The 27,339-nt window shown below is 46.8% G+C and overlaps 3 protein-coding genes across 5 annotated transcripts in view; all 3 read left to right on the forward strand.

Annotated features, from left to right (window-relative positions):
* Window positions 1–409: 409 nt before the first annotated feature.
* On the forward strand, window positions 410–4,691 carry ZNRD2 (zinc ribbon domain containing 2). The gene is made up of 4 exons (XM_014070642.2): window positions 410–516; window positions 684–835; window positions 2,490–2,574; window positions 3,884–4,691. The coding sequence occupies exons 1-4, from the start codon at window positions 498–500 to the stop codon at window positions 4,219–4,221; spliced, it is 594 nt and encodes a 197-aa protein (XP_013926117.1). The 5' UTR covers window positions 410–497; the 3' UTR covers window positions 4,222–4,691.
* A 3,945-nt stretch (window positions 4,692–8,636) lies between these two features.
* On the forward strand, window positions 8,637–14,491 carry FAM89B (family with sequence similarity 89 member B). Its single transcript, XM_087703722.1, has 2 exons — window positions 8,637–8,907; window positions 12,930–14,491. Exons 1-2 carry the CDS (start codon window positions 8,638–8,640, stop codon window positions 13,212–13,214), a joined length of 555 nt encoding a protein of 184 aa, XP_087559848.1. The 5' UTR covers window position 8,637; the 3' UTR covers window positions 13,215–14,491.
* Window positions 14,492–23,150: 8,659 nt separating this feature from the next.
* EHBP1L1 (EH domain binding protein 1 like 1) overlaps window positions 23,151–27,339 on the forward strand; it is a 56,850-nt gene continuing 52,661 nt past the window's right edge. For 2 of the 3 annotated variants that reach the window (XM_087705315.1, XM_087705316.1), the window contains exon 1: window positions 23,151–23,375. In XM_087705315.1, the coding sequence (XP_087561441.1) occupies window positions 23,272–23,375 (104 nt within the window). In that variant the 5' untranslated portion in view covers window positions 23,151–23,271. The remainder of the gene's footprint in view (window positions 23,376–27,339) is intronic. The other variant, XM_087705317.1, reaches the window with a different exon arrangement.

Genomic DNA, 27,339 nt, shown 5'->3' on the forward strand with positions numbered 1-27,339 from the left:
GGCATCCAAAGATGCAGCTATATTTGAAAGATTGAACACTGGGCTTTTGACGTATTACAGGGATCTCCAACCTTGGCCAAGTTGGGAGTTGAAGTCCACAAGTCGTAAAGTGGCCAAGGTTGGAGACCCCTGACATTACAATTGCCGATGTGCATAGTTGGTTGGAAAAGCTACCAATTCCAGGAATCTCCTGTGCCTTAGTGGAAATTAGAATCGGAGTCCTTAATCCCACATTGACGGGCCAGCATTCCAATATTGAATTATAACTTCCATTTATTCATGAAGACCTTCACGAATTCCTCTTTAAAAAGAGACGGGGAACAAACTTCTCCCGGAACCTTTGCGCGGCCGGTAAAGTTGCCGGAGGGAAATTGAAAGCCGTGGGCCTTTTTTTTTTTCCTTCTTACGTAGGGAAGTCCTACCAGGAGGCGGGCGGCGACAGTGACGGAAGAGGGCGTGGCTAGCATCGGAAGTTGCGCCTGAAGAGGGGAAACAACATGGCGCTGAGCGCGGCAGGTAACGCGGGGAGGGGGAGGAAGGCGTCGCCATGGCAATGGGCCTCCGGCCCGTCGACCAGCCGGAGACCGGGCCAGAGGCGATGGACAACGGGGAAGAGCAGGGGGGAGACTCGGGCTGCAGGCCCGGGCCTCGCCTCCACCGCGGCTTCCTCCTTCCCTTCCCAGGTCACGAGGACGCCGAATGGCAGCCGCCTTCCGAGGCCGAGCTGAAGGTGATCCAGGCCCGGCGCGAGCGGCAGGACAAGATCAGCAAGCTGATGAGCGAGTACCTGCTGAAGGGCTACCGGATGCTGGGCGAGTGCTGCGACGAATGCGGGGTGAGCGAGGCCGCCACTGGGCATGTGCAGAGTGGCCCCGGTGGGAGACACACAAAAACGCACACACCCGCCCTGACGGTCACGTTTAGTTTAGTTTACTTTATTGTCATTGCACTTCGTACAACGAAATGAAATGACGTCTTCAGTGTAGATTAGATTAGATGAACAGAGTTGGAAGGGACCTTGGAGGTCATCTAGTCCAACCCCCTCAATCAGGACCTTCCACCATTTCTGACCAATGACAGTCCAATCTCTTCTTGAAAGCCTCCAGGGATGAAGCTCCCACAACTTCCGAAGGCAACTTCTGTTCCATGGGTTGATGGTTCTCACCTCAAGAAAATTCCTCCTTATTTCCAGGTTTAATCTCTCCTTGGTCAGTTTCCATCCATTGTTCCTTGTCTGACCTTCAGGGGGTTTGGAGAATAGCTTGACCCCCTTCCTCATCTCTGTGGCAGTCCCTCAAATAGTGGAAAACTGCTATCCTGTCTCCCCTGGTCCTTCTCTTCCTTAGATTAGCCATGCCCAGTTCCTGCTACCATTTACCATATGTTTTAGCCTTCAGTCGCCTAATCATCCTGGTTGCTCTTCTCTGCACTCTTTCCAGAGTCTCAATGTTTTTTTATAGCGTGGTGACAAAACTGGATGTAGAATTCTAGGTGGGGTCTTATCAAGGCATTATAAAGTTCACTTTAACACATTAACAGAGTTGGAAGGGACCATACACCCCCGTGCGCCCTATCAGGAGACCCTACACTATTTCTGGCAGGGGGCAGCCCAGTCTCTTCTTGAAAGCCTCCAGGAATGAAGCTTCCACAACTTCCGAAGGCAACTTCTGTTCCATCGGTTGATCATTCTCCATGTCAGGAAATTCCTCCTTATTTCCAGGTTTAATCTCTCATTCTGTTTCCATCCATTATTCCTTTTCTGGCCTTCGGGTGCCTTGGAGAATAGCTTGACCCCCTTCCTCCTTTCTGTGGCAGCCCCTCAAATATTAGGACACTGCTACATTATAGCTATAAAAATAAAAACACAAACACATATTCTTCACATGCTATATAATTGAAATTGAAAACCCCTGATATTGCATTAATATTGCACTATATAGTAGAATTCAATATAGTTACTGCCCTGGGATAGAAGCTGTTTTTCAGCCCATTTGTCTTTGTTTTTATTATCCTGTACCAGCTGCCAGATGGTAATAGTTCAAAAAAAAAAGGGTGCCCATGAAGAAAGTTGTGGGGAAAAGAGGGTTTCTGCCTCAGGAAAGGGAGCAACTCAGTGATCAGACAAGACTAGAAGCGAGAACAATCAGGCTGAAGGAGATGCCCGGCTCCTGGATGCCATGGCTGATGCCAGGCTAGGCTGTGCCTGGCTCCCTGATGTTTCCGATGAACAGACTGCTTCTTTAAACCTTTCTTCAGGATGGCACAGATTGGGAATTGGTTGCAGGGGTGTAATTTGTGTTGGGCAGGCCCAGTATGAAAAAGCAGTTTCTTTCAGCAAGGGGTCGATGGGCTTTCCTTGTTCTCCCTTGCATGCATGCCCATTACGTGACTTTGGCAAAAAACAAACAAACCTCTGACTTCTACCCTTTTCTCTTCCCATTCTGCCCCCCCCCCCCCCTTTGCCTTTTGGTCACTGAATTTCCTTCCAGACCATTTTGCTACAAGATAAGCAGAAGAAATTGTACTGCGTCGCCTGCCAAGAGCTTAATTCTGATGTGGACAAGGACAATCCAGGTATGGTGGGCAGAGGAAGCGGGGAGCTGTTTCTCTTCTTCACCTGCCCCACTTCGTGCAGTGGTCCTCTCAGAGTATATTGCCCCGTTACCAAAATGGATAAGGGGAGCTCTTCTGTGCTTCTGCAGCACCAAATGGGAACAGCTTGGGTGGGTGGGCATCACGACATAAATGGCACTTGGCAATAGCACTTAGATTTATATACCGCTTCACAGTGCTTTACAGCCTTCTCTGAGCGGTTTACAAAGTCAGCCTCTTGCCCCCAACAATCTGGAGCCTCATTTGACCCACCTCAGAAAGATGGAAGGCTGAGTTGACCTTCAGCCAGTCAGGATCAAACTCCTGGCTGTGAGCAGAATTTGCTTGCAATTCTGCGTTCTAACCACTGGGAATGAAGGAAGGAAGGAAGGAAAGAAGGAGGAAGGAAGGACAATAGCAATAGCCCTTAGACTTATATACCGCTTCACAGCCCTCTCTAAGCAATTTACAGAGTCGGCCTCTTGACCCCCAACAATCTGGGTCCTCATTTTACCCACCTCAGAAGGATGGAAGGATGAGCCAACCTTGAGCTGGTCAGGCTCGACCTCCTGGCAGTGGGCAGTGTTAGTCTTCAATTCTGCATACTAACCAGAAGGGAGAAAGGAAAGGAAAGGAAGAAGGAATTAGGAAGAAAGGAAGGAAGAAAAATAGCAAGAGCAGTTAGACTTATATGCCGCTTCACAGTGCTTTCCAGCCCTCTCTAAGCGGTTTACAGAGCCAGCCTCTTGCCCGCAACAATCTGGGTCCTCATTTTACCGACCTCGAAAGGACGGAAGATTGAGTTGACCTTGAGCCTGATGAGATTCTAACTGCCAAATGGCGGCAGCCGGCAGTCAGCAGAAGTAGCCTGCAGTACCGCAATCTAACCACTGGGCCACCACAGCTCATGGGACCTTCCAACTCTTAACCCACTCACTGCGTTGGTAAATCATAAATTCTGAAACGCAGTTCGTCTGCGAAAGGAGCTGTTAGGCTGGTGTTTTGTGCAATTGCTTCAGATAAAAACTTGCACATTTTGTGCTGCTCTGACAACTGAAGTTGTTTTTGTCCTGTTCACTTTGCTAGTGGGGAAGGGACACCCCCCACCCCACCCCTTTTTCTGCTGTGTCTGGAAGCATCGCCAGTACCCATTTGCTCCTGGAGAATCCGGGCAGATTTTTCCGCGCCATACGAAAAGATCCCTGGACTTTTCAGCAGCGTTTGCTGTTGTTGAACCCGAAAGCAACAGCCTCATGATGCCACCTCTTTGATCTTCTCTCTCTCCCTCTAGCGCTCAATGCCCAAGCAGCCCTTTCCCAAGTGCGGGAGCGCCAGCTTGCTGCCAACACAGATGAAATGGCGTCACGCCCGGAGCATTGCGAAGGGGCAGCTTTGGGTCTCCGGTCAAATGCTAATCCTGACCCAGCCCTCCCGGCGTCCACTGCTGCCCCTAATGCCCCCTTGGCACGCAGCACCTTGGCTGCGGCAGAAGAGACCATTCTACAGAAGATCGACTGGGCAAGCCAGCATCTCCAAGAAACTACCTCTGTCGAGAGGAGCATCCAGTTTTGTGCACTCATCCGGGCCTGCACAGATGCTCTCAAGGGCATCAGGGAGCTGCCACAGTGAGGATGCCCCGGCTTGTAACGGCAGTGCCAGGCCTGGCATGGAGTGTAGGCCATGCTTGGAGTGCCAGAGGATTTCCCCGCCACCACCACCATTCATCATAAGGGCTGGGTGATTTCAATATGACTGGGCTCTCCATCCTGATTAAAATGTGAGCTTTTTTCCCTACCCCCTTATACAAATTGTCCTGATGTTTGAGGAATATTTTAAGAGGATTTGCACGCACTGATCTATCTAACCCGGGACAAAGAAAGGATAGATAAAAGAGTTAAACTGGTTTGGGGAAAGGTTATGTTGGAGTTAGCAACCATCTTAGGCACTGAATTTGGGGCTCCTCTACACCCTTCAGCTTAAATCCGCTCACCATCCCGCTTGCCAGATCCAAAGATTTGAGGTTATCGGGACCTCCGTTGTGTTGTGGTGTATTTTTTTTTTTGTGAAGCATTAAACGTTTCAAATTTCAAGGCACAAGATCATGATTGTGTGGTGTCAAATCTTCGCTGTTGTGAAGGAATCGGGTTTGGCATGTGCTTTTGCCCCCCCCCCCCAATGGCGTCTTAAAACTTTTAAACTTTAATAACCAATAGTTGGGATGCGGTGGCTCAGGGGCTAAGACCCTTGAGCTTGTTGATCAGAAAGGTTGGCAGTTTCAGTGGTTTGAATCCCTAGCTCAGTGTAATGGAGTGAGCTCCCGTTCCTTGTCCCAGCTTCTGCCAACCTAGCAGTTCGAAAGCACGTAAAAAATGCAAGTAGAAAAATAGAGACCACCTTTGATGGGAAAATAACCGTATTCCGTGCGCCTTCAGTGTTTAGTCATGCCGGCCACTTGACCCCGGAGACGTCTTCGGACAGCGCTGGCTCTTCGGCTTTGAAACGGAGATGAGCATTGCCCCCTAGAGTCGGGACCGACTAGCACCTATGTGCAAGGGGAACCATTACTTTTACCTAACCAATACTTGAGAAAAAGAAGCTGTAAGCTAAGAAATGGAGCTTTCTCCTCTCAGGCATCTTGGACATTCTAGGAAATAAAATTAAATCAACTCAGAAGATACCTTGTTCCTCTGAGTGACAGTTTGATGACAAGTGTCACTTAAGAGGAAGAATGGGAAGTGTGACACTTGGAATTGGTCAGGTATGGTTGAATACAGGTAAAGTCCTTGACTTAGGAAGAGCAACTGAGCCTGCAATTTTGGTCATAAATCTGGACAGTCGTAAAACAGGTCACTGTGGCTGCACCCAATTTTACGACACTGTTTTGTTTTGCTATGGGGGATTTTTCCCCAAGAAACTGGAAGCTAATTTTCCAGAAGGAAAATGCTGGAAATTGCGGCTACGGGATACTGCAAACGGTTATAAATGCATTGGAGGCTATTCAAATCTGTATTGTAAGTCTCTCTTCTCCTTGTAACTCTGAGCTAAGTGACTGGTCATAAGTCAAGTTCTACTTGTAGGAGTATTCCTACGTGTGAGATTCCCTTCTGTCAGAAGGACCAATCAAAAACAACCAATTGTATGATTAGATTAAAAGAGTTGGAAGGGACCTTGTAGGCCATCTAGTCCAACCCCCTGCTCAAGCAGGATACCCTACACCACTTCCAACAAATGGCAGTGCAGTCTCTTCTTGAAGGCCTCCAGGGATGAAGCTCCCACAACTTCTGAAGGCAACTTCTGTTCCATGGGTTGATTGTTCTCCCTGTTAGGAAATTCCTCCTTATTTCCAGGTTGAATCTCTCCTTTGTCGGTTTCCATCCATTCTTCCTTCTCTGATGCTTTGGAGAATAGCTTGACCCACCCCCCTTCTCTGTGGCAGCACCTCAAATATTGGAAGATGCTCTCCTGTCTCCCCTGGTCCTTCTCTTCCCTAGACTAGCCAGGCCCAGTTCCTGCAGCCGTTCTTCCTATGTTTGAGCCTCCAGTCCTCTCATCATCCTGGTTGCTCTTCTCTGCACTCTTTCTAGAGTCTCCACATCCTTTTCATAGTGTGATGACCAAAACTGGATGCAGTGTTCCAAGTGTGCAGGATTTCTTAACCGCAGCAATTTTAAGATGCGTCGACTTCCACTCCCAGAACTCCCCAGCCCTCCCCTCTCGACTTGTATGGCTGTGTGATTTTCATGTATTTTAATCATGTGTACTGTGTTTATGTCCCCTTTCCCCCCCTGAGTTGTTCGCCGCCCTGAGTCCCTCCTGGAGAAGGGCGGCATACAAATAAACTAAATACAAATACATGGAATTCTGGGAGTTGGAGTCTGCCCATCGTAAAGTGGCAAAGCATTCTAGGGTGCGGTTAGGAATGCACTTGCTAATTCTTTCTCCCAATTAGGTTAAGCCTATTACATGGCACAAGGTCGTAAGCACGGAAGGCAAAGAATACAGTTGGCTGGCCGTCTTGGAGAGCTGCAGAGTGGGAGAAACAAACAAATGTACAAGTTTTTGTGGTCTCAAGAGGATAGCTAAGTGGAAAGTGGCTGGAAAAGCAGGGAGATTTTGCCCTTGCCTTGATCTTCTGAAGGGATGCAATTCGGACATAGATTTTTAGCCCAAAACAAGGCCAGAGAAAGGCCGCAGTGGTGTCGTTTCTCCTGTGGACTACTTTGAAACTGGCTCTGCAACAGTTCTGGATTTCCTGGCTAGAGGAGGGGGGCAAATATTCGTGGCACCCATTAGTGTCGTCTTTAAACTGGGCTTTAGGCCAGTGTTTCTCAACCTTGGCGACTTTAAGTCCTATGGACTTCAACTCCCAGAATCCCCCAGCCAGCATAGCTGGCTGGGGGATTCTGGGAGTTGAAGTCCACAGGACTTAAAGTCGCCAAGGTTGAGAAACACTGCTTTAGGCTGCTTGGTCAAGGTTGGCATTGCCCTTCAAAGGACCTTCACACCCAAGTCTGCGCAGGAGGCTCTTACTTGGCTGCTTCTGGTCTCGCCCAGATGCCGCTCTTCGGACTCAAGGAAAGAGGGCGACCTCTCTTTCCAGAAAGTGGACCCACAAATTTGACAACAACACCACCCCCCCAAAGATTGGACCCGATCCATCTTTTGCCCCTCCAGCAGCCGACCAAAATTGGGAAAGTCTGGCATTTCCTTCCGCCCTTGGCCACACCGAATCCGGGCCCTGTTGGCACAACTTGTTAATCTCTCTGGCGGAGTTCTAAGAAGCAACTCAATTCAACGATAGGCGGCCTCATGTAAACAGGTGCAATTCCCAAATTAAGAAGAAAGAGAAAGAAATTAGGAGGAGGGAGAAAGAAAGGGAGGGAAGGACAGAAGGAAGGGAAGGAAGAAGAGGGAGGTTGGGAATGGAAGGAAAGGAGGGAGGAAGGGAGGTAAAGAAAGAGGGAATGGAAGGAAAGGAGGGAAGAAAGGTAAAGAAAGTGGAAGGAAAGGAGGGAGGAAGGTAAAGAGAAAGGGAGGGATGAAAGGGGTGGGAGGTAAAAAGGAGGGAAGGAAGTTAAAGAGAAAGGGAAGGAAGGAAAGAAAGGAGGGAGATAAAAAGGGTTAAAGAGAAAGGGAGGGAAGGAAAGAAAGGAGGGAGGGAGGTAAAAAGGAAGGAAGTTAAAGAGAGGGAGGGAAGGAAAGAAAGGAGGGAGGTAAAAAGGAAGGAAGTTAAAGAGAAAGGGAGGGAAGGAAAGAAAGGAGGGAGGGAGGGAGGTAAAAAGGAAGGAAGTTAAAGAGAGGGAGGGAAGGAAAGAAAGGAGGGAGGTAAAAGGAAGGAAGTTAAAGAGAAAGGGAAGGAAAGGAGGGAGGGAGGTAAAAAGGAAGGAAGGAAGTTAAAGAGAAAGGGAGGGAAGGAAAGAAAGGAGGGAGGGAGGGAGGTAAAAAGGAAGGAAGGAAGTTAAAGAAAGGGAGGGAAGGAAAGAAAGGAGGGAGGTAAAAAGGAAGGAAGTTAAAGAGAAAGGGAAGGAAAGGAGGGAGGGAGGGAGGTAAAAAGGGAAGAAGGAAGGTAACGAGAAATAACAGGATGGAAAAGGGAGAGAAGGAAGGGAAGGCGAAAAGAACGGAGGCAGCGAGGGAAGGTCAAATGGAAAGAAAGCATAGGGAGGAATAGAGAGCGAAGGGAGAAAGGAAGGAGACAGAAAAGGAAGGAAAGAAAGAAAAGGACAGAGGAAAGCAAGGAAAACGCTCGGTGGATCTACCCCGTGGATCCCGGTCGCGGCAGGTGGGGAATCGCGCCCGGGGCTCCGCAGAGACTCGCCCAGCGCAGCGGCTTCTGCCCCGCCGAGCCAGAGGCTGCGCTGCCTCCCGGGCCGCCCGGCGGGGCCCCTTTAAGCCGCTGCGGCGTCCTTGCGGGCGATCCGGGCGCAGCCGCCGCCGCAGACAAAAGGCCGGCGTGCAGCCGATCGGGCGCTGCAGCAGCCGCGGGGGCCGAGAGTACCTCTGAGCATAGGCCGAGTGCCCCCTCTCCCCCCCCCTCCAACGGCCATGAGCTGCTCCCCGCCGGAGCCCCCGGTCAACCAGGCGTGCGCGCTGGAGGGGCTGCCCCCGCTGCCCAAAGGGCTGAGCGGCATCCTCAACTCCAGCGGCGGCTCGTGGCGCGAGATCCAGAAGGTCTACAGCAAGAAGTCGCGCATCCAGGACGACCTGCGCCAAGCCCAGGCGGCCCCCGCCGGGGAGAAGCCCCCTGGGACCACCCTACGACCCCCCCGGCCCGCCAACCTGGATGCCGCGCTGGCCGTGCTGCGCAAGGAGATGGTGAGCGATGCCCGGGTGGGGGGGGGCTTCTGATGGCTTTGCATCCCCCTCCCCAAAAGTCTCTCTGGGTTGGGGGTCCTTTGAGATGCCCAGCTCTACTTAGGGGGAACCCCCCCCTCACCTGAGCCCACCTTGCAGGGGTGGACGGTCAGGAAACACCCATTTCCCACCTTGCCCACCCCGAGGACCTAGGGTATTTATTCCCAGAGAAACAGAGTTGGAAGGGGCCTTGGAGGTCATCTAGTCCAACCCCCTCTGCCCCAAGCAGGAGACCCCCCTACACCATTTCTGACAAAGGGCAGCCCAGTCTCTTCTTGAAAGCCTCCCACAACTGCTGAATAATAGAATAATAACAGAATAAGAATAATTGGAAGGGGCCTTGGAGGTCATCTAGTCCAACCCTCCCTCCGCCCCGAGCAGGAGACCCCTTACACCATTTCTGACAAACGTCAGTCCAGTCTCTTCTTGAAAGCCTCCAGGGATGAAGCCCCTACAACTGCCGAATAATAGAATAAGAACAGAATAAGAAGAGTTGGGAGGGGCCTTGGAGGTCATCTAGTCCAACCCCCTCTGCCCCAAGCAGGAGACCCCTTACACCATTTCTGACAGAGGGCAGTCCGGTCTCTTCTTGAAAGCTTCCAGGGATGAAGCTCCCACCACTTCCATTCGATCCATTCATTTCATTTCCGCACCTCCCCTCACACCCTAAATTTGCTGCCACCCTGTTTCTATCGTTGCGGGGGGGGGACGGGGGCGATAACACGAAAGCACCCCTTTTCCCACGGCTCACCTGGCTGCAAACCAAACATTATTTTTTTTAAAGCACTTTGCAAGGAATAGAGGCACCTTTGTAGGAGAGGCTGGGCTGGGAGGCTTTGAACCCGGGGTCGGTAGGACTTGGAAGCGGGGTACTCCCCCCAAAAAAACAATGAGAGGAGGCGGCTTGTGAAAAATTAGCCCGGGGCGTGGGAGGGGGCCGGCATGTTCTGCAAGGGATCCCACTTGCCCCACGAAAGGGCTGTGAAAGTTGCAGGTCTAAAATTAGCCCCTGGCATCATGCCAAGGTCTAAATTTGGTGCAGTGGGGGGGGGGGGGCTTGGTTTATTCAATGTTATTTGTTTAATTTCTCACCTGTAGGGCGAGAATAATAACTCAAGGCAGCAAACATCTCCAGCACAATTGGCTTCCTCCTTATTTTGCCCGCAACAATGACAACCTTGTGAGGTGGACTTGACAGACAGAGGAGGGTGGAGGGAAGAGAGAGAGAGAGGCCAAGAACTCACAGACTCCTGGTGATTGGCCCAAAGTCACCCAGCCGGCTTTCAGGACTAAAGAGGGACTAGAACTCACCGTCTCCTAGTGATTGTCCCAAAGTCACCCAATTGGCTTTCAGGTCTAAGGCAGGACTAGAACTCATGGACGCCTGGTGATTGGCGCAGAGTCACTCAGTTGGCATTCATATCTAAGGAGGGACTAGAACTCCCAGTCTCCTGGTGGATGGCCCAAAGTCACCAGCAGGCTTTTATGACTAAGGCAGAACTAGAACTCACTGTCTCCTGGTGATTGGCCCAGAGTCATTCAGCTGGCATTCATATCTAAGGAGGGACTAGAACTCCCAATCTCCTGGTGAATGGCCCAAAATCACCCAACTGGCTTTTAGGACTAAAGAGGGACTAGAACTCACCATCTCCTGGTTCCTAGCCCGGCGCCTCAAGCAGTAGACCACATCGGATGGGTGTGGCTTCGGGGTTTAACTCCACAACAGCTCTGCAGTGTAGGCAAGGAAGAGGGGGAGAGCTGGGACTTCATCCTCCTGGGGTCCCATGGTTGGTAATTTCAGGGCGGGGGTGTGTTCACCTGATTGCCCCCCCCCAACCCCATCAATGCAGAGAGAGCTTTTAAATCAGCCGAATAATAGCCGTGATTATTCATTTGGGGAAGGGGCACATTACCAGGCCATTGAGTGCCTATATGATTGAACAGACACATTCATATTAGTAAATCTTAGTGTTTAAATGGGTAACATTTAAGAAGGAGGAGGAGGAGGAGGAGGAGGAGGAGGAGGAGGAGGAGGAAGAAGAAGAAGAAGAAGAAGAAGAAGAAGAAGAAGAAGAAGAAGAAGAAGAAGAAGAAGAAGAAGAAGAAGAAGAAGAAGAAGAAGAAGAAGAAGAAGAAGAAGAAGAAGAAGAAGAAGAAGAAGAAGAAGAAGAAGAAGAAGAAGTAGTAGTAGTAGTAGTAGTAGTAGTAACAACATCCTAAGCCAAGATTTTGTTAACCATATTATTAATTCCCTGGGTGCTTTGCGTGCTTGCATACATATGAGCAACCTCCTTGTATTGCAGGCCACTTCAGCTGACTGCTATCTGCAGTTCAGCGGTTCAAATCTCACCGGCTCAAGGTTGACTCAGCCTTCCATCCTTCCGAGGTGGGTGAAATGAGGACCCGGATTGTTGGGGGCAAGTTGCTGACTCAATTTGCTAAAAAAATCTGTAAACCGCTTAGAGAGGGCTGAAAGCCCTATGAAGCGGTATATAAGTCTAATTAATAAATAATAAATAAATAAAATAAATAGAAGACATCCAAGATCCCTTCCAATTCTCTTATTCTGCTAAATAGACGGAGTTGTATTTCAAAGGGAAGTTGAGACTTTCCGGAAACCTAAATAAAGAGTTTTAGAGAATGGAAAGTAGTTTGATCAGAGTCAGTCATGGTTTTCGACACCCACCCTCCTAAAAAAAAATCAGAGTCAACAGCACCCATAGACAGAGAATGGGCAGCATATAAATAAAAATAAAGTAAAGATGACTGACTGAACTACAGAAAGAATGGCAGTGTTCCCACAACCGGCTTGTCTCACCTGAAATGAGATCTGGATGTTGAGACTCTCGAAAGAGTGCAGAGAAGAGCAACAAAGAGGATTAGGGGACTGGAGGCTAAAACATATGATGAACGGTTGCAGGAACTGGGCCTGGCTAGTCTAGGGAAGAGAAGGACCAGGGGAGACAGAAGAGCATCTTCCAATATTTGAGGGGCTGCCACAGAGAGGAGGGGAACTTAGTTTTTTTTTTGTTTTTAATTATTCGTATTTGGGATTTCACTTTCATCCAAAGCAATGAAATTAGATAGGGGAGAAAAAATTTAACAGTTCAAAACCTGTGCAGTACAAGGTTTTGTCCACTAGAGGGTAGCAAACTCCCACAGAACTAATTTAAAACGTTTTGTGGATTTCAAAGCTTGGCTGATTTTATTCTAAAAAAAAGCAAGATTGTCTAACTTTGGCAACTTTTGAGACTTAAGGATTTCAACTCCCAGAATTCCCCAGACAGCCATTTTGTCCCATTTGCGGCTGACAAAACCACATCCAGCTTTATACCCCTTAGTTGTTTAGTTTTTGTTGGTTTGTTTGTTTATGGGACTTGAAGTCCTCCTCTCTTAAAGGATGTTGGCTGGGGGATTCTGGGAGTTGAAGTCCACCCATCTTAAAACCTGCTGGCTGGGGAATTCTGGGAGTTGAAGTCCACCCATTTGAAACCCTACTGGCTGGGGGATTCTGGGAGTTGAAGTCCACCCATCTTAAAACACACTGGCTGGGGGATTCTGGGAGTTGAAGTCCACCCATCTGAAACCCTACTGGCTGGGGGATTCTGGGAGTTGAAGTCCACCCATCTTAAAACACACTGGCTGGGGGATTCTGGGAGTAGAAGTCCACCCATCTTAAAGCCTGCTGGCTGGGGGATTCTGGGAGTTGAAGTCCACCCATCTTAACGCACACTGGCTGGGGGATTCTGGGAGTTGAAGTCCACCCCTTTGAAAGCATGCTGACTGTGGAATTCTGGGAGTTTTAGTCCAGACATCTTAAAGAATTCTGGGAATCGAAGTCCACTTGTCTTACGTTGGTCAACATTGCCAAACACTAGAAAGATGCAGTTCTTGATTTGAGGCTGAGCTTTCCGGCTAACCGGCCCCCGGTTTGAATCCCGGCAGCTCCACAGCTCAACGTTTGCTTTCCGTCCCTTCTGCAGGTGGGGCTCCGACAACTGGACATGTCCCTTCTTTGCCAGCTGTGGTCCCTGTACGAGTCCATCCAGGAGTTCAAGAGCCTCTTCCAGGACATGTCGTCTTCACTCCACTCGGACGGCAGCCTGGCTGCCGAAAACGGCTTCTCGGACGAGGAGGAAGATTTCGACCTGGACCCGTTAAGTCCGGATGGGCCCCGGGAAGCCCCTCCAGCTCAGCAGCTGCGCTTCCTCCAGCCCCAGAACTCTCGGGATCAGTGGCTTAAGGACTCTTTCCATATTGCCATCTGAGCCAGGCGTGGGAAACCACCTCGGGAAAGTCCAGCTGGGATTTTAGGGTTTGGAAGAAGCTATCCTGGAACGACCCCCAGCTTCTTTTCGGCTTTTGACTTCGTTCCTGGGCTTTCTCCCCCTCCCCCCACCCCCGGATCAGGTTTCCCTGGATAAATCGACAGGATTTCTTTGGCCTTTTCCAAAAAGAGAGGCTTGCAGGGATCCAATTTTGAGATTTGTTTCTCCCGTTTTGGGATTGTCTCCGAAAAAAGCATCGGGGAAAAACGCAGGAAGGGTCGAAATGTCACCGGAACATCACTTGAATTTCCTGGGAATAGCAATAGCAATAGCGGTTAGACTTATATACCGCTTCATAGGGCTTTCAGCCCTCTCTAAGCGGTTCACAGAGTCAGCATATTGTCCCCAACAACAATCCGGGTCCTCATTTTACCCACCTCGGAAGGATGGGAGGCTGAGTCAACCCTGAGCCGGTGAGATTTGAACAGCCGAACTGCAGAACTGCAGTCAGCTGAAGTAGCCTGCAGTGCTGCATTTAACCACTGTGCCACCTCAGCGGCTTGTCTCCCCCCCACCCCCCATCACCGCCCTCTGGCAAGTATCTGGGGTCTTTTTCGTCCAATTTCCAGAATTTTCAGCCCACGCGGAGGACAAGACCCCCATCTGGAATTGAAGGCAGATTTGGGGAAATGGAAATGCGTTTTATTCATTCGGTCAATGACCAGCAACACTGAAATACTTTGTGATGATTTTTTCCCTGGGAGAAAAACAGAGGATGGCTTTGTGTCTCTTCTTCAGGATGTAGGCCTCTCCCGGGTTAAAAGTTGAGTTTATCTACCTGTCCTTGCGTGGAGATGCGCGGGTCGCCTCTGAAGCTCTTTCGATATTTAGCGGATGAGGAAGGCTTGGCTGCATCTCTGCAAGATTCAGGCCCTTCCCTTGCCTCTTTCTCCTTCTTCTTCCAAAACTGCCAGGTTTCCTGTGACTGAATGGAATTTGGGGGGTGCTGGTCCTTTTTGCTCCCCTGCGATACTAACGGCATTCCCTAAAAGGAGTTAAGAACTGCACACAGTGGCCGAGACTTTTCCTTGTCCAAAAGGCCTGGGTTTAATACCTTCCAATCTACCTAATAGGAATCCTGAGGACTAGGAACTTAATTTCTTTTTGAAACAGGGATGGCCAGTCCAGCGTGGATTCTGAGGACCTGAGCTTTGGGCAAGGACCCTAAAACATAAAACTATAGACACTTGTATTGCAAATGTATTTACTTTCACTTTCACTTTCACCTTACTTTCCTACATTTTATTTTACTTTACTTTACTTTGCTATACTTTCCTACACTTTACTTTAACTTTTTTTATTGCAGTAGAAACTTGCAAGAATGCAATGACTGGGTTAAAAATGTAGGGGAGATTGGGTGGGTTGAGGGGTGGGTGGGGGGTGAAAAACTCTTTAATGCACTTTCTTTTTGCTTCCGGCATGTGGCTGCTGAAAACTTTTAGCATAAACCTAGAATAGGGCTGGCGGGGAGGTGTGAATTGCCCCCACCCCAGTGGGTTTGATTTAGCTTTGATTTAGCATATCAAGGTGGCTCAGGGGCTAAGACGCTGAGCTTGTTGATCAGAAAGGTCGGCAGTTCGCCGGTTCGAATCCCTAGCGCCGCGTAACGGAGTGAGCTCCCGTTCCTTGTCCCAGCTTCTGCCAACCTAGCAGTTCGAAAGCAGGTAAAAAATGCAAATAGGAAAATAGGAACCACCTTTGGTGGGAAGGGAATGGCGCTCCGTGCGCCTTTGGCGTTGAGTCATGCCGGGCACATGACCACGGAGACGTCTTCGGACAGCGCTGGCTCTTCGGCTTTGAAACGGGGATGAGCACCGCCCCCTAGAGTCGGGAACGACTGGCACACATGTGCGAGGGGAATCTTTACCTTTACCAACATATCAGAGGAGCCATAGATTTAAGCTCCGATTTAAGGCTTGGGACAAGACTTAAATCGTTAAGACTTAAAAAGGACTTGTGCAGTTTATTCAGCCAAGGGGTGTGTTTTGCAGAAATGTGTGAATCTGCCACAGGTAAGCCAGGCAAATAGGTTTTTTTGCATGATAGGCTAGCTTCCTTGGGGGGGGGAGAATAACGCACCCCACTTTCTCCTCCTCAACTGCACCCTGAGATGAAATAGTTAGTGAGGAATGTTACTATAAACAACATTTAATTGGGGTTGTTTTCTTTTTTTAAATCTGGTCCATATTGCCTTGATTGGATTTTAATAACTGTCCTACTGCCCTTAGCGGGGTTACCTTGGCTAAATATTTAATTGCATTTAGTTTTCTGATATGATGATGATGATGATGATGATGATGATGATGATGATGATGATGATGATGGGTGTTCAGAGGCTTGAAATAAATCCCGAGCGCGTTTGGGAAGAGGATAAGGGGTTGCAAAAGGTTTGCTTCTCCTCCTTCCCATCCTTTGAAGTGTTGGGAGAAATGTCCATCTGGGTTCAAGTGGGGAGAAAGAAACCGGAAACATGGAGGCTGCTTGGAAAGATGGTTTAATGGTGGCCAGGACCACATGGGGTTTTTTGGTCCTGGGGGGGGGAGAGAGAGAGAGAGAGAAAGTGACAGAGAAAGAGACAGAGAGAGAGAGAGACAGACAGACAGACAGACACACAGAGAGAGAGAGACAGAGAGAGACAGAGAGCAACAGAGAGAGACAGTGACAGACACAGAGAGAGACACACACACACAGAAACAGAGCGACAGACACACACACACAGAAAATGACAAAGAGAGACACACAGAGAGATAGAGAGAGACAGAGCGACAGAGAGAGAGGGAGAGAGAAAGTGACAGACACAGAGAGAGACACAGAGAGACACAGAGAGAGAGAGAGAGAGAGAGAGCGACAGACACAGAGAAAATGACAGAGACACACAGATAGAGAGAGAGAGACAGCGACAGAGAGAGAAGGAGAGAGAGAAAGTGACAGACACAGAGAGAGACAGAGAGCAACAGAGAGAGAGAGAGAGAGCGCGCGACAGACACAAAAATTTTAGTATTTTTAAAAAAAATATTTATAGGCCGCCCTTTTCCCCGCGGGGACTCAGGGCGGCTTACATAAAATAGGGAGGGGGGGGTATAAACAATAAACATAAAACAATACATAAGAGTAAAATAGTACACAACATTCATTCTTCATTCGGGTGGGGACAGATTGTGATCTTATCCGCAGGCCTGACGGGATAGCCAGGTCTTGAGGGCTGTGCGGAAGGTCTGGACGATGGTGAGGGTACGAATCTCCACGGGGAGATCGTTCCAAAGGGTCGGAGCTGCAACTGAAAAGGCTCTCCTCCGTGTAGTTGCCAGTCGACATTGACTGGCGGATGGAATTTGGAGGAGGCCTAATCTATGCGATCTAATCGGTCGCAAGGAGGTAATTGGCAGGCGGCGGTCTCTCAAGTACGCAGATCCACTACCATGGAGGGCTTTATAGGTGGTGAGTAGCACCTTGAAGCGCACCCGGAGATCAACAGGTAGCCAGCGCAGCTCGCGGAGAATAGGTGTTATGTGGGCGAACCGAGGTGCGCCCACAATCACTCGCGCGGCCGCATTCTGGACTAGCTGAAGTCGCCGGGTGCTCTTCAAGGGCAGCCCCATGTAGAGCACATTGCAGTATTCCAGCCTAGAGGTCACAAGGGCCCGAGTGACTGTTGTGAGAGCCTCCCGGTTCAGGTAGGTTCGCAACTGGCGTACCAGGCGAACCTGGGCAAATGCCCCCCTGGTCACAGCTGTCAGATGGTGGTCGAAAGTCAGCTGTGGATCCAGGATGACAGAGAGACATACAGAGAGAGACAGAGCGACAGAGAGAGAGGGAGAGAAAGTGACAGAGACAGAGACAGACAGAGACAGACAGAGACAGACAGAAAGACAGACAGACAGAGCGATTTATACCGTTTCTTGGGCCCCGCCTTGGAGCTTCCTGTTCCTGTGTAAGAAATGTATCCTGATTGGTTGTCAGACTCCCATGGGGCCATACAGGGGTAACTTTATAGTGTCCTGAGTCCCAAGCTTGGTTGAGCCTTGCTGGGTGATGTAATCTCCCCAGGTGCCAGGTGGTGAGTTCTGCTACTAGGTGGGTAGAGGGCGAATCCTACCTGTGTTAGATCTTGGATGAGGGCTTTTGCTTATGAATAGGCCTAGCTATCTCTTTATCTCTTGAGTCCGGACATCTGCTGTGGGCTGTTGAGGAGGGTGGGGGCTATTAAGAGTGAGTCTGCTTCCTGCCTCTAAAAAAACCCACATTTCTCCATTTCTCATCCAGGGAAACTATAATATTCTGCCTTTTTAATATTTCCTAGAATATTTCATTCTTCCAGGAGAGAAGAAGACAACGTTGGATAGTTCATGAATATTTTGGGAAGTTGGACAGGCCATTTCCCCCCCCATGGCAATAAAAGAGGGGGAAGCGCGAGAAATAAAGGGACTGTCTCTTGACCAAAGGGCCGGAGTGTGTTTCATTCCAAGCCGCGAGTTCAGAGCTTGCAAAGTGACAGGAATCTCAATGGAGCTTGCAAAAGCCCTGGCGGTGACCTGGATCTCATTAAAAACATCAGGATTTCTGGAGGGTAAAATTCTGGGCAGCAGTGAATAAATCTGTCTCCAGGTGTGGTGGCTACTTCCGGGTAAAACAGGTTCAGATTAACAGAGTTGGAAGGGATCTTGTAGGTCATCTAGTCCAACCCTCTGCCCAAGCAGGAGACCGGACACCATTTCTGGCAGAGGACAGTCCAGTCTCTTCTTGAAAGCCTCCAGGGATGAAGCTCCCACAACTTCCGAAGGCAACTTCTGTTCCATGGGTGGATTGTTCTCCCTGTCAGGAAATTCCTCCTTATTGCCAGGTTGAATCTCTCCTTGGTCGGTTTCCATCCATTATCCCTTCCTTGGCCTTCAGTTGCCTTGGAGAATAGCTTCACTCCCTCCTCTCTGTGGCAGCCCCTCAAATATTGGAAGATGCTCTCCTGTCTCTTCCCTCGACTAGCCAGGCCCAGTTCCTGCAACCGTTCATTGTATGTTTGAGCCTCCAGTCCCCTCATCATCCTTTTTGCTCTTCTCTACACTTTTTCTAGAGTCTCAACCTTTTTTTGGTGGTGACCAAAACTGGATGCAGAATTCCAACTGGGGTCTTATCAAAGCATTATAAAATTCACTTTAACAGATTAACAGAGATGGGAGGGACCTTGTATATCATCTAGTCCAACCTTCTGCCCAAGCAGGAGACCGGACACCATTTCTGACAGAGGGAAGTCCAGTCTCTTCTTGAAAGTCTCCAGGGATGACCACAACTTCCTAAGGCAACTTCTGTTCCATGGGTTGATGGTTCTCCCTGTCAGGAAATTCCTCCTTATTGCCAGGTTGAATCTCTCCTTGGTCAGTTTCCATCCATTGTTCCTTCTCTGGTGCTTTGGAGAATAGCTTGACCCCCTTCTTCCTCTCTGTGGCAGCCCCTCAAATATTGGAAGATGCTCTGCTGTCTCCCCTGGTCCTTCTCTTCCCTAGACTAGCCAGGCCCAGTTCCTGCAACCGTTCATTGTATGTTTGAGCCTCCAGTCCCCTCATCATCCTGGTTGCTCTTCTCTGCCCTCTTTCCAGAGTCTCAACATCTTTTTTATAGTGTGGTGACCACAACTAGATGCAGTACTCTGGGTGTGGTCTTACTAGGACTTTATAGAATGGTATTAGTACCTAACTTGATTGTATCCCTCTGTTAATGCAGTTTAGGATTGCATTGGCTTTTTTGGCTGCTGGCTCCTATTTAGCTGGTTGTCCACTAAGACTCCAAGATGCCTCTCAGAGTCACTGCCATTAAGCCTGGTTTCACCCAGTCTATATGTGTATTTCTGGTTTTTCTTGCCTAAGTGGAAGACTTCACTTTTCTCTACGTTGGATTTCATTTTGTTAGCGAGGGCCCAGGGTTCAAGTCCGTCAAGATCCATCTGGGTCTTGAGCCTGTCTTCTGGAGTGTTGGCTATTCCTTCCAGCTTAGTATCATCTGCAAATTTCGTAAGTTCCCCTTCTAAACAGCTGGAATGCCAAGATTCAAGGCATTCGACACTTTATTTTCATCCTCCTCTATCCCCTGCTTTTCAGGAGTGGGAAAGGCCAGCCGTGACCTGGAAATCTACTCTGTGCATGCTCAGATGTGCTGTTTACATTCTCTCTTTTCATTTTGCACCCTAGCCGAGTGAGACTTTAAGGAACCCCAGTTTGAGTGAACTTTCACCTCCTTGCCCTGGATTTCTTTTCCACCTCTGGAGCACAGAAGCCGCCTGGGGCCCTGGGCCATTGTTTGTGGTTTCCTGTTGTGTTTGCAACGCACAGAACAGCTACAATGGGACTTGGGGTTGGGCGAAATCTGGGTTTCTCAAAGTTGGAAACAAACAGAAGGGTGAACTTCAACTCCCAGAATTCCCCAGCCAGCGAGTTTGCAATTCTGGGAGTTGAAATCCACACATCTTAAAAGTTGGAGAAGACGAGAAACTTTGCTCCAATTACAGATAGCTCTCGACTTACCACCCAAACGGAGCCCAGAGTTTCTGTTACTAAGCAAGACGGTTGTTCAGTGAATTTTGCCCCTTGCCGTCGCCGTTAAGGGAATCCCTGCAGTGCTTAAGTTAGTCACACAGCCGTTAAGTGAATCCGGCTTCCCCATTGTCTTTGCTTGTCAAAAGGTCGCAAAAGGGGAATCGCCTGACCCTGGGGCACGCCGCCGTCATAAATAGGAGTCAGCGCCTGAATTTTGATCACATGGCCACGGGGATGCCACGACCGTCGTAAGTGTGAGAAGTGGTCCTCATTCCCTTGTTCCGTTTGCAGGAAACTCTTGGGATTTCTCTCTTCGCCAAACTGGGGCGAAAATTTTCTCTTGTCATCTCAGGGGGGGGGGGGGAAGCAAAATTTCTCAGGAGCCGCTTCGAGCCGCCACACCCGTCTTTTGCATTCGGTTTTGGCTTCCTGCTTTTCTTTTCTTTCTTTTTTCACCGGGAAGCCAGGGAAATGACTCATCGTTCTCAGCCTGGCCCAATGTTTTAAAAACAACAAAAAAACGATGTGGACCTTGAGCGGTGCAAAGTTAAAGGGAAAGAGAGAGAGAGACGAAGAATTCCACGGGAGGGCAGAGGTGTCCTCTCCTGCCCGTCGGACGTCAAACATCCTCAGTCTGTTGGCCTCGTGGCTCCCGGGACGGGGAAATTTATAATAAACTAGGCGATAACCTGGCGTTGCTCCAGTATTTATTTATAGGGGGGAAATACCCAGACCACACGTAATTTCTAATGTTGGATTTTCCCTCTTACCAGAGGGAGCCCCCTTATGGGGTACTGTGAAACCGTTAACTTCACTGTGCTGTACAGTAGAAGCCATTTTACAGGAGTACAGTAGAAGCCATTTCACAGCAGTACAGTAGAAGCCATCAGTACAATAGCAATAGCAGTTAGACTTATATACAGCTTCATAGGGCTTTCAGCCTTCTCTAAGCGGTTTACAGAGTCAGCATATCGCCCCCACAATCTGGGTCCTCATTTTACCCACCTCGGAAGGATGGAAGGCTGAGTCAACCCTGAGCCGGTGAGATTTGAACCGCTGAACTGCTGATAGCAGTCAGCTGAAGTGGCCTGCAGTACTGCACTCTACCCACTGCGCCACCTCGGCTCTAAAAGTACAGTAGAAGCCATTTTACAGCAGTGCAGTAGGAGCCATTTTAAGGCAGTACAGTAGAAGCCATTTTAAGGCACAACAGGCTGTATCTTAACGGAACACACACACCGAGGGTTGTTATGGGTGTCTTACCCCTAATTGTTTCCAGAGAGTAAGTCATCTGTGTACCAGGTTTGGTTGAAATCGCTCAAAGCGTTCCAGAGTTATGCACACACACAGAGCCATTGTTATATATAGAAGGGGGGCAGAGAGGAAGAGAAGACCCCCCTCTTCTTGGTGGCAACTCCTCAAATATTGGAAGACCGCTATCATGTAGGACAAGAAGCAATGGGTGGAAACTAATCAAGGAGAGAAGCAACATGGAACTACTAAGGAGAAATTTTCTGACAGCGAGAACAATCAGTGGAACAGCTTGCCACCAGAAGTTGTGAATGCTGCAACACTGGAGGTTTTGAAGAAGAGATTGGACAACCATTCATCTGAAATGGTATAGGGTTTCCTGCCTAAGAAGACCTCCAAGGTCCCTTCCAACTTCTTTTCTGTATTTTTACTCTATATTCTCTTCCATCTCTGGTGCTCTGTTGTTATAAATTTCAAATATCATCTATTTGTGTTTGAACACACACAGACCCCCCCACCCCTTTGGGGGGGGGCGTTCCCGGAGAAGTATCTGTCCCTCGGTTGCTAAATTTGGGGACATGACAGCCACGTCAATCCGGGGAGCAAAGCTGGAATCCAGGATCGGCTTACAGGTTCTTTATTTATCTCGCCTGAACCAGAAACGAAGCCTCCGAAAAGGCAGAAACGAGGGAAGGAAGGAGGGAGGAAAAAGAAAAGGCGAGGCCGGCTCGAAAGGAGTTTTTTTTTTTAATTTTATTTTGATTTATGTGTATTTCTTTTCATCCTCCTTTGCACGTATACATACTGGCGTTTTTTTTTTTTCTCCTTTCTTTCCAAAAGTCTGCCAAAGCAATTAAATCCAGGCAGCTCCATATGACCTCATGCTTTCCATCGGAGGGAGTCAGCATGTAAGGAAAAGGCTGGGGAGGGAGGAGGAAAAACCACCGCAGGCCAGGCTGGTAGGCAGGGACTCTTAGGCCCGTGTTTACACACCACCCTTGACCGGGTTACCGAATTAAAGTAATATTCAGTGACCTGGAGTTTTTAAAAGTTAATCGGCTTGCCTTGAACCGGGCAGGTTTACGTTTAACTATCTCAAGTGATTTTCCTGGACACGTGTCTGTTTCTGGGAGGGTTAGGGTTAGGGATCCCAAACCTGGGATTTCCTAGTGGCCTCCCATCCAGCTTCGATGTGGCGGGGGGGCACGACGACTCCATCTCTTGTGGGTTGGACTAGATGACTCCCGAGGTTCCTTCCAACTCTTGTTATTCCGTTCCATTCTATTCCATTCGATATTTTACATTTTGTTCTATTATTTTACAGAATAACATTCTATTCTATTCTATACTATGTTTTCTACTCGATATTTTACATTCTATTCTATTATTTAACCGAATAACCGAATAACATTGTAATGTATTCCATACTACATTTTCTATTTTATTCTATTCTATATTTTACATTCTATTCCATTATTTTACAGAATAACAGAATAACATTCTATTCCATACTATATATTCTATTCTGTAGTTTACATTCTATTCTATACTATATTTTCTATTCTGTTCTATAGTTTACATTTTATTCTATTATTTTACAGAATAACATTCTATTCCATACTATATATTCTATTCTATAGTTTATTCTATTCTATATTTTCTATTCTATTCTATTCTATTCTTTACATTCTATTTCATTATTTTACAGAATAACAGAATAACATTCTATTCTATACTAGATTTTCTATTCTGTTCTATAGTTTACATTCTATTCCATTCTATATGGAATAGAATAACAGAATAACATTCTATTCCATACTATATTTTCTATTCTATTCTGTAGTTTACATTATATTCCATACTATATTTAATATTCTATTCTATTTTATTCTATTCTATACTATACTATATATTCTATTCTATTCTATTCTATTCTATTCTATTCTCAATAGTTGTGGCATGGGGTATCTCCCCTCTCTTCCCCCCAAAGTTAAAAGTTATACTTCTGATATTCTTGCGAGGAACTCCCGTCGGGGGGCGTGGCGTCTCCCCGTCCACGCCCCCTTCCTCGGCCCCGCCCCCTCCTTCCCGGAGCTCCGGCGCGCCTCCTTCCTGCCCTCCTTGCAACTTTCTGGCTTCTCTCTCGCCGGGACTTCCTCGCTGGGGCAGCCGTCCGGAGGGCATGGGACGGCGGTGAGAGGACCAACCTCGGGGCGGGGGCCATGAGCTCCGTCTGGAAGCGGCTGCAGCGCGTCGGCAAGCGGGCCGCCAAGTTCCGCTTCGTCGCCTGCTACCAGGAGCTGGTGGTGGAGTGCAGCAAGAAATGGTGAATGGGGCCCCGCGTGGGAGTGGGCGGGGGTGGGGTGGGGGTGCAAGGGTGGAGGGTGGGTGGGAGAGCTTCGTGGGTCCCCCCCCCCTTTGGAGCCCTTTGGAAAGGCGCCCCTTGGGCTGGCACACAACGCCCCTGCAAGGTAGGACAGGCGAGGCTGCAGAGCTCAGCCCCTCTTGTGGGGGGGGAAGGTCTCTCTTGGGGGCTTAGCAGGGAAGAAAGGAGGCCACCCCCATATTCTCCCCCCCCCCTTGAAATCTGGGGACAGATTTTTGGGCATCCATCCCCTTTTTCTGGGTTTTTACCCCACTCCTAGAGGAAATGAATCCTCCCCCAAAGTCTGATTTTATTTTTATTTAATTTTATTATTTAATTTTATTATTTTATCTTATTGTATTTGGTTTCATTTATTTTATTTCATTTATTTTATTTCATTTATTTTATTATTATTTTAATTTATTGTTTTAATTTATTTTATTTTGTTTTATTTTGTTTCATTTATTTCATTTGTTTTACTATTTTAATTTATTATTATTTTATTTTTTATTTTATTTCATTTTCTTTTATTTCATTGTGTATTATTTTTTATTTTATTATTTTATTTCATTGTATATTACATTATATTACTTTTTATTTTATTATATTTTATTTCATTTTATTTTTTATTTCATTTAGTTTCATTTATTTTCTTTCATTTATTTTATTATTATTTTAATTTATTGTTTTAATTTATTTTGTTTTGTTTTATTTTGTTTCATTTATTTTATTTCATTTATTTTACTATTTTAATTTATTATTATTTTATTTTTATTTTATTATTTTATTTCATTGTATATTACATTATATTGCTTTTTATTTTATTATATTTTATTTCATTTTATTTTTTTATTTCATTTAGTTTCATTTATTTTATTTCATTTGTTTTATTATTATTTTAATTTATTATTTTATTTCATTGTATGTTATATTATTTTTATTTTATTATTTTATTTCATTGTATATTATATTATATTATTTTTATTTTATTTTATTATATTATCATTGTATATTATATTATATTATTTTTTATTTTATTTCACTTTATTTAATTTTTTATTTCATTTCATCATTTCATTATTGCATTATTTTGATTTATTTTATTTCATTGGAATTTGTCAAACAAAAAACGAGAACAAGATAGAAGAGAATAAAAATACAATGATAGACACATTAGTGCACTTATGCACCCCCCCCTCTACTGACCACTTAAGTATGAAGTAATTTTGCAACCATCTCCTGACACTAATACATTCATTCACACACACACACCAACGAGGGGAAATAGAATAGAATAGAGCTGGAAGGGACCTTGGAGGTCTTCTAGTCCAGCCCCCTGCTCAAGCAGGACAACCTATACAGTATCAGATAATCTGCCAGCTTCTGTTGAGTCAGATTTGTGAATGCCAGCCTCTTAATCTGTCATCAAAGAGGATTTGCAAGCAAACAATGCCCTGCCTTTTCCCGTTAGGCCTTCCGCCGCACTTCATGAGGACTAGAACCATGAGTTAGGGAAGAAATCTCCACTGTACAGTTTTGCAATGTTTAAAAAAAACAAAACTCCCAAATATCAGGGTTTTTTTGGGGGGGGGGCTTTCCAGGTATGGCTGAACTAAACGGGGCAGCTTCGCGTGACACAACTTCCTCTGTTTATGAGCTTTGAACTAGAATCTTTAGAGAGGGGGGAAAAATATAAATAAGATACAGAGAATTTGTGGGTGGAGTTTGCACACCAGGAAGTGGTGAATGGAGAGGTTAGTCAGAAAAGACATTAATATGGATCGTATGTGTTCAAAACACCCGTCCCTGCTTCGTTATGTAAATAACTCCGCATAACTCAAGGCCTGGCGTCCGGATTAAAAAAAGACAGGAAGAATCTGGAAAACAGCTGTACGGGACAAGCCTAGCCAAATACTTTTCTTTTTTAAAAGCCAAAAAAAAAATCCTCCCAGATTAAAAATAGCCACAGAAAAGAAATGCTTGTCAGAAAAATATATATATAATAATAATTTTGAAACTCTCCTGCAGGTGGGGGGAATCCAAGTTGTTTTCAGTAGGACTTTTTTCAGTTCCGTTATTAGTTGATTTAGTTCAGTTATATATGCACAGCTGTTGCGACTTGTTTTTTATTTGTGCTACAACTATGGGACTTCCTATTGGCTTCATATTTGAATAGGATCCGTTTGGGGAAAGCTCACATTCCTATGTACCAAGGCGCTAGTCCATAAGAAACTGTTCGAGGATTACCGTGCATTTTGACTTGACAAGTTACTTTCTCCCTTGAGTCTTAAATTGAGACGACAAGCCCCATAATTCCCCCTGGGTGGACATTAGGAGGGTTCGGGTCTGGGTTAAAGTGTTTGGAAAGTTTTAAACACTCTGCGGCTGGTATTTTTGATGTAGCGCGTGGTATTGTGTGGCTGGTGGCACTTTGGGGCTGTCTTCAAGGGCAACTCCATGGACAGGGCCATGTAGTAGTCAATCCAGGAAATTATAGAGTGATGGCACACCATAGCGCAGAGAGGTTTAGTTAAACCCGGCATGACTTTTATCTCTGAAAAAAACCTGGTAAAGTCCATCGTTTCAACCTGAGCAACTTTTAAGAGATGTGGACTTCTATTCCCAGAATTCTCTAGCCAGCACTGTTCCATTTTTAGAAAATTTATTTTATTTACGTGCTAATCAAATGATTGGAATGACTGTATTAGTACTAGGTTAGTGTGTGTGTGTGTGTGTGTGTGTGTGTGTGTGTGTGTGTGTGTAAGCACCTGGTATGCTGAGGGAGGGAGCATACTGCTTCCCTGTTGCTTTTCAGCCCAAGTTCGAATCCCAGTAAAGGTACGGCTAGCTGATGAGCACTAAATAGCTTGAAATAGATCTCTTACTAGTCTCCCTTCATTTATTTATCAGCAAAATTGCAAACACAAATTATCTATCTCTATCTCTATATCTATCTATCTATCTATCTATCTATCTATCTATCTATCTATCTATCTATCTATGTTGCATTTGTGCTGATAAATAAATAAAGGGAGACTAGTATAGATCTATTTCAAGCTATTTAGCTCTCATCAGCTAGCCATACCCTTACTGGGATTCGAACCTGTGCTGTATTACATATTAAGCAGTTGTGTTAACCACTAAGCCACAAGATTCTCCTCCTTTATCAGCTGAGCCAGGGAAATAGGTATGTATTTAGTGTTATATATACACATACACACACACACACACATTCAACTCAAGGCAGCAAACATACCTCGCAACAACGACTCTGTGAGGTGGGTTGGGCTGCCACCTAGCTTTCATGCCCAAGGCAAAACTAGAACTCACAGCCTCCCGGTTCGTAGCCCAACACCTTCCCTACAATCCAAAACTGGCTGGAGGATTTGTGTAGTGAAAAATACTGAAGGTAATCCAATCCCACCTCTTGTATGCATATTATGTCTGTGTCTTCCACTAACCTGGCTAAGGGTCTCGCAAGGGTAGTCTTTTAATTAGGTGGTCTGTTGGCTTTTGGGTTGCTGTCTAGGCCAGAACCGACGGATTGTTCATTTATGGATATTTGTAGAATTGTAAATTAAAACAAAACAAAACAGGATTGACTTCCTTTCATAGCTACTTGGCAAGGTCCGTCTCTTGTCATAAGAATAAAATATGCCAGATTGCAGATAGATACATAGACAGACATGATTGAGAGGCAGGAAGGGAGGTAGTTGGTCAGACAGGACAGGACGATGGAGATTATAGATAGAGAGATAAGATAGAGAGATAGATAGATAGATAGATAGATAGATAGATAGATAGATAGATAGATAGATAGATAGATAGATAGATAGATGAAAGAGAAAGATAGATTAAGGAAGGAAGGAAGAGAGAAAGGAAGGAAGAGAGCACAGGCAGATTCGATGGTGAGATAGATAGATAG

Source organism: Thamnophis sirtalis, unplaced genomic scaffold, assembly GCF_051295495.1.
Source record: "Thamnophis sirtalis isolate CommonGarterSnake01/CBP01778 unplaced genomic scaffold, rThaSir2_p1.2 scaffold_2, whole genome shotgun sequence".
Taxonomy (NCBI): domain Eukaryota; kingdom Metazoa; phylum Chordata; class Lepidosauria; order Squamata; family Natricidae; genus Thamnophis; species Thamnophis sirtalis.